Source organism: Empidonax traillii, unplaced genomic scaffold, assembly GCF_003031625.1.
Source record: "Empidonax traillii isolate 1590-97213 ecotype Southwest subspecies unplaced genomic scaffold, ASM303162v1 scaffold482:size1200881, whole genome shotgun sequence".
NCBI lineage: Eukaryota > Metazoa > Chordata > Aves > Passeriformes > Tyrannidae > Empidonax > Empidonax traillii.
Genome location: NW_020955675.1, coordinates 127,714 through 134,809, shown reverse-complemented (window position 1 = coordinate 134,809; position 7,096 = coordinate 127,714). Strand labels below are relative to the sequence as shown.

Genomic DNA, 7,096 nt, shown 5'->3' with positions numbered 1-7,096 from the left:
AGCTTCCCTTTTTTGACTCAAGGTGCCTAAAACGTGTGTGTTTAATTCCAGAATGCTGTAACAGTGAGGGCTTACCTGCCCAGTGCCCGCTGGTACGATTACTACACGGTAAGTCACTTAAAAATTGTATTTTATGTCTTCTTCCCAGTGGTGGGGAGGTGGGAACTCTCTCTTGCTTAGTTTGCATTTAACAGAAGCTCTTAGAAATGTAAAATCTGCTTAGCTGATTCAAAATAAATCCTTGATTCCTGTATAATACTGTATAATAACTTGCCCAGAGTTTTGGGTAAGTTAAAAAGTGAAATAATGCCTTTAATTTAGAGTCAAATTGACTTTTTTAACCCTCAAATTATACACAGAATGTCTTTGTAATGGAATGCTGGACTGTAGAGAGACAAAGCAGGTTTAGCTGCATCATCTTTCCTGGAAAACAATAGAAGATTTGGTCATAGGAAGAGCAGGGATCAAACTTTCATTAATCACAGGTTTGGATTTCACCTGATTGGCCCCTTTGGTTGAGCTGCTGCACCTTCACAGAGCCAAAATTTAAGAGCTCCTCTTAAAAGCATTACTAGTTACTCCTGCAGTAACAACTACTGATTAATCTGTCTAGAAAAACATTATCATTTTATTCTAAATAAAAACAAAACAAAACAAACAAACCAACAACCAACCACCTGTAAAACTTCCTGACTTTTTTTGTGTGCACAGGATGAGAATGTCGGCCTTACAGGACAATACAGAGTTTTCCAAGCTCCTTTGGATCACATCAACCTGCACATCCGAGGTGGGCACATCCTTCCTTGGCAAAAACCTGCCAGGACAACTTTTCTCAGGTGAGATTAACCGAAAATTTTCACATTTGTTTGAGGGTTTTTTGTTTTGGTTTTTTTTATTCCTTTTTGCTTTTCTTTGAAATTTGACAGTACGGGCTAGGGAAGATGGTTATGGGAGGTGAACTGGGTGATGTACAGTTGTTCCTTTAAAAATTGTAACATTAGAGAAATGTGAAAGGTGATCTGCTGAGTAAATTGAGGGGGAAATTATCATGTTTTCCACAGCCGGAAAAACCCAATGGGACTCACGGTGGCATTGGATGACGGTCTGTTTGCAGAAGGACACCTTTATTGGGATGATGGGGTTCTGATTGGTATGTCTGGTGCTTCTTGCCTTCATAAAACCGTTTTTCTTTTGTTGCTGTGAGAATGGGCAAACTCTGCAACAGGTTGCCCAGAGAGGTTGTGGAGCTTCCACCCTTGGAGATATTCAAAGCCCAGATTAAAACAGACAGAACAAAACCCAAGGGTGGGGAGTGGGGAGACGTGAAACGAGCTCTGCAGAGGTGGGGGGTGTTTGAGGAGAGGTTTTAGGAGCAGGTAGAAACGATGGGCTCTGGGCAAAGCCCTCACATTTCTGGAGGACATACCTGAACCTGCCTTCAGAGGCAAAACTGAAGTTAAACCATTATAGGAACATGACTTTTCCTGATTTAATCCCCACAATGCCACGATTTACAGAATTAATATGTTGTGTAAATGAAATTGTGCCCTGGGCCTAAGGCAGCACAAAGACTCATCCTCAAACCTATGGGAGCCATAACCACAGATTATGTGGGGCCTTAAACTAATTTCCTCAACACCACTACATTTCAGATAAGGGATATTTAAACATCATTTATCCTTTCCATCCAGAGAGCATCATCACCCCTGTAATAACAATAAAAATTCACCCAAAATTACTGCAGGGAACTCAGAAAATGGGGCTGTTTTGCATAATGGTGTGGAGAGAAGTCTGCAGGATGCTGTTGGTGCATCTTGAGGAGTTTCACACACACAACATTCTTGTCAGCACTGGAATCCAGAAGGAATTTACATGGATCACAAGGTGCATCTCAGCAGGTGCCTGTGATCTGTTTTCAGTAGCGAGGAGAGGCAGGAACCTCATTCCAGTGACTCTCAGCACCGCTCTGAGTGCATTTAAGGCTGAATAATAGGGGTGGTAAAATATACAACAACAATTTTGAAGGTGTATCAGCCTTTATCATGGTCGTGTGTCACGTGGAATTGGACAGGGAATAGAAGTGGGTGTGGGAAATGAGTTCTCAGTGAGAAAGAAATATCTTTCTCCTTCTGGTCTAAACACCCCTGATCTTCCTAATGCTGTTTCATTGCTTTATATATATATATATATATATATATCTCCATATATATATATATATATATATATATATATATATATATATATATATATATATATCTTACCTCTAAAATGTTCTTTTGGCCTCATTTAAGCAGCACACATTAAATACTGAAAGTATCTGATATCTAATATATCTTCTGGAAATGCACAACTTTATTAACACACAGACACATATCATATATTTGTGTGTAATGTCTGGACACAATTCTTCAACTGAAATTTTGATACTGTGTTAAGTAAGGAAGACAGAAAATACATTTTATTTTATTCTTTCTTTCTAACAGATGCATATGAAAAGGGTCAATATCTGCTGACATCATTCACTGCTAATCAGGTAAGTCACACCAGCTCACATTTTTTGAACAATCACTTTAAGTGATTATTATTGTATTTTAACTATATGGGTATTTTAATTTGGATCTCTATGGTGTCTATATATCCCCCCCATCATTAAACTGTGCTCACAATTGAATAAACTACAAGTGATATGATTAAACTGTGCTGAGAATGAATTTAGGAGTGATTCTGAAGTTATAAATTACAGTGTTTTGTTAAGTAGGTTGAACATTGTCAGATTTCAATTTTTATCATGTGAATAACCGGAATAAAATTAGACTCTAATTATATGGACTTTTGGTTTAAAAGAAATGGTCTTTCTGTTGTTGTAGAAAACACACTTTCTTATTTCATTAGTTATCCAGGGTGTCAGAATGTCTTCTAATTTTATCCACACTGTTCTTTCTTCTCATTTAATTCTGTCTTTGTCAAATAAAAGGGTGTTAATTGCTAAGGAAGAGAAGTTTGTTTTGCTAATACTCAGTATTTGCAGTTGTAAGGAGATTACAAAGTAAATGCACCTTTCCCTTTTTTTTTTTTTTTTTTTTTTTTTTTTTTTTTTTTTTTTTTTTTTTTTACAAAAACTTGGTAAGGAAAAGCTTAATTAAAAAGGTCTTGAATCAACCAACAATGAAAAACACCCACAGTAGAAGTAATTCCCTCTAAGCACTAAATATGCAGAGTTGTGTCCCAGCCCATTTGCATGGGATCTGGGCACATCCTAAAGGAATTGTGTGCCCAGGATGTGCTTAAAATCCCTGTGACTGGGAATGAGAGGGGACCTGGGGGTGCTGAGGGGGCGATGGGGACGCAGGAGCTGCTCTGGGAGGCACAAAGCAGGGAGAGCAGAGCCTGGAGCAGCTCTGCCAGCAGCTGGGAGTGCAGGAGGGGGTTTGTCCTGCAGCACTTGCTGCCCACGGCAGGGGTTAAAAACTTCTCACATCGTTCAGCTGAGTGGAAATTAAAGACACAGACCCATCCAGCCTGGCCTTGGACACTTCCAGGTGTGGAGCAGCCACAGCTTCTCGGGGTTTGTGCCACTCTAATCTCTGATATTTGTTTTTTTTTTCCTTTTCTTTGCAGACTGTTCTAGATATCAGGGTTCTGCATGATGGCTACACCGACCCAAATAACTTACAGTTTACTGAAATCAAGGTCCTGGGGGTGCCCAGCAGTGTCAGCCAGGTGACGGTGTCACAGAATGGTGCGACAGTCCCATCCCCTCATAACTTGATCTACACCAGCAGCAAGCAGGTGAGATGATGCTTGCAGGGTAATGCCACCTTCACACCTGCATTTGTGTTCTTAAGCCTTTGGAGATTCAGCTGGAATACCAGAGTTGAAATACATTTCAATCTACCATCAGATAATGATTGTATAATACACTTTAATACATAGGAAATTATGTGTGTGGTAGAGCCTTTAAGCACAGAAATTCCTGCTGAGGAACCCAAACCACTTCTGACGGTGCAAAAGTGGTGGATTTTAGTCTGTGCTCATCTTCCACTCTTCCTAATACCTTTCTACTTGCAACCTGTGAGATTTGAGGGAAGGAAAAGCAACTCCAGGTATTTTCAGAGGCTCTACATGGCCCTGTTATTGTCAGTCTTGTCTGACAACAGTTACATTTCCCAGCCCTGTTTGCCTCCCACTATTTCTTGTTCTGTCAGGTCCCATTTCAGCTGTAGAAATTCCTACACCAGAAATGGCAAATCCTACTTCTTCTGAAGTTACTGACAAACCTTCCACCAGCTTCAGAACCCTGGGGTTTCCATCTCCATGGGTTGTGCCTGTCCAGGGCATCACCTTCTCTTGCCTTCCCAGACAATAAAATCAAACACTTCCAAAGGCAACTGAAATCAATCTGTTTAACTACTGATGTTTGAGATGCCACTCCCACAAAGCATCTTTCATCCATGAACAGAACTGCTGAGATGTTCAGTCTTTCTGGTTTTCTGACAGAGGGAGAGTTACTGGGATTTTCCTACCCTTCCTTTGAAATTCAGCATTCGGTTAAGACTTAGTTCTTCCTCCTTTTCAGTGGAAAGCCAGAACTATAGAAATTCTGAACAGAACCAACCCAAAACAAAACAACAACAACAACAAAAGGGAGTTAAAAATGCAAAAGAGAATGAGAGTGTTTTGTTCTGCTGTTGATTTTTGGATGGAAAAAAATTTCATGTTCACGGTTGAATTACAGCACGTTCCAAGTTTTGCTGCCTTTCAAAAATTCCTTTATTTCAAAAATAAAAGGAACCTCAGTTCTAAAAGAGCCTCTGAATGAAGAAAGGGATCAGAGCACCACAGTCAGACTCCCAGCTCTGTGCTGGTGAAAATCTGTTTATAGTGACAGAAACACAAAAGTAAAGAAAGAGGAATAAATTGTAGTTTAAAATGAGAAGCCAGTATCTCTGTGGAACACAAAAACCACTGTGGATGTCCAGGGCAAAGTTACTAATTGTCCATTTTGTCTGTTTTATTCCCAGCTCCTGACAATCACTGGGCTTCAGCTGAGATTAGGCCAAAACTACACCCTGCAGTGGAGCTGAAATGCCTGTAAAACGTCGGCCACAACGCCGCCTTTTCTCCTGTTTTAAAAATCTCTTTCAATTTTTCAACTTTCAAAGTTCCTTTTTTTTTTTTTCTTTTTTTTCTTTTTTTTTTTGTCTTATAATACTTTTTACTACAAAACCACACCGGTACAGTCAGCTCATACTCAGGTATTCTGTGCATGCAGCAGTCACGTGTTGTTGAAGGCTGAGCACAGTGTCTCCTCCCCGGGAAGCAAAAAAATCTGTGTTTTCAACCCTGTGGCTCTGCAGAGTAACTTCATCTTTTAAAACTGAGAACTGGGGGTAAAACTCTGTGTTTTCTCATGGAGTAGAATTGTGGCTGATTTCCTGAATCCCAGATTTCGTAAAAAACACAGCTGATGTTACCTCTGCATGGATTTGAGGCCCTAACTGTGCCTATATTTATTTTTAATTGTAATTATACCTATAGAAGTCATTATTATGGAGAAGTATTTAAGACCAGGTAAAGCAGATGTTTTCAGATGAGTGATTTAGCATGAAGCAATGTTTTGACTTGTTGATCTATAATATACTGAGATATTTTGAAGTTGGGGGGTTTTGTATGATTTTTAGCCAGATGTTTTGGTTTCTTGGTGTTTTGACCTGAAGCTGTAAAATTAAACCTGAAGTTTCAAGGTTAACTAATGAATGTTTATCTCTGAGTGTTTATTTCACTGAAGGAAACGTTGTTTTATGTTTACTACAATAATAATTCATGTTAAATATTCTTTGCATCCCAAGAGTGCAGATGATGTAAAGAGACTGGCAAAGCATGTTTACAATTAAAGTAGATGGGAATAAACTGCTGTCAGAGGCCACAGTAACCTCTGATGGCTGTGACATTCATTTAAATGATTCCTTTTTGCCTCAAAATTTGTGGCAAAACAGCTCAGTGGCCAAGATCTCACAGGTGGATGCCTAAAACTTTGGCTTTCCAGTTGCTCCACCTTTGACATGGAAAGGATTTGGGTAACCTGGCCGTGCACAGCAACTGCACTTCAAAGTTTATTGTGGTTATGCAGATCCCTTCAAGGCCAGGGTGAATTTTTGGATGACTTCTCACCTCATTTCTTTGATTTCTGCTAGGAAAGCTCTGTTTTTGGTAGGAAAGGGAGAGAAAACGGAAAAAACTGCAAAACTGGGGTTTCCTTTCACTCCTTTCCCTTCTTATTTCTTTACTATCAGGACTAGAGAACCTCTCTGCAGCCTCCTGCTCATTCAGTATTTTATGTGGTTCTGTAGTTTGGATTCCTATATCAGAAGGTGACAGAAACCACAGCTTTCAGCAATTGCTTCTTTACAGCTACAAAAATAGATGGTTTTCTAAACATTGCTGGGTTTTATGGAGTAAAAAGGGTCACTCCAGAGGGTTCCCAAATCATGCATTTACTCTGAAGGCCTCCTCTTGGGCACAGCTTGTAGGACTGAGTGGATGGGGTGGAGCAGATACTGTTGTGTTGAAGAGACGTTGATGGCCCCGAAATTACAATTCCACTGATGGAAAAGATAAACCCACGTCACACTGCTGGGCTGTGCTTGTTTTAATGAAGCTGCCACACTTGTGCAATTAATTGGGTTTTTTTTCCTTGGAGCCTGGAAGTAGCAGCTGGATGGAAACATCTGGCAACACAGCGGGAGGGTGGGCTGTGACAAACCAGTGGTGTTGTCAGCACTGGGGATGGCACAGGGAGGGGGGGGAAGGCTTCAAATGTCCTCACTGACCTAGACAAGGAGCTCACCTCCACCTCCCCTCTGGGATGAGAAGCCTCTCCCTTTCCCCTTCTCCTCTTTTCCCTTTCCCCTTTTTCCCCCCTTTCCCCTTCCTTTTTCCCTTTTCCCCCTTTCCCATTTTTTCAACCTTTTCCCCTTTTCCCCCTTTCCTTTCCCCTGTTTTCAAGTTTTTCCCCTTTCCTTCTCCTTTCTCCTTCTCCCTTTCCTTCTCCTTTTCCTTTTCCCTTCCCTTTTCCCTTCCCTTTCTCATTTTCTCC

The 7,096-nt window shown here is 40.5% G+C and overlaps 1 protein-coding gene across 2 annotated transcripts in view; it reads left to right on the top strand.

The window, feature by feature from the left end:
- The window catches only part of SI (sucrase-isomaltase), a 42,493-nt gene extending 37,337 nt beyond the window's left edge, over nucleotides 1–5,156 (top strand). For both annotated transcript variants that reach the window (XM_027896134.1, XM_027896133.1), the window contains exons 43-47: nucleotides 712–836; nucleotides 1,062–1,150; nucleotides 2,484–2,533; nucleotides 3,619–3,789; nucleotides 5,022–5,156. In XM_027896134.1, the coding sequence (XP_027751935.1) occupies nucleotides 712–836; nucleotides 1,062–1,150; nucleotides 2,484–2,533; nucleotides 3,619–3,789; nucleotides 5,022–5,084 (498 nt within the window). In that variant the 3' untranslated portion in view covers nucleotides 5,085–5,156. The remainder of the gene's footprint in view (nucleotides 1–711; nucleotides 837–1,061; nucleotides 1,151–2,483; nucleotides 2,534–3,618; nucleotides 3,790–5,021) is intronic.
- The last annotated feature ends 1,940 nt before the right edge of the window (nucleotides 5,157–7,096 follow it).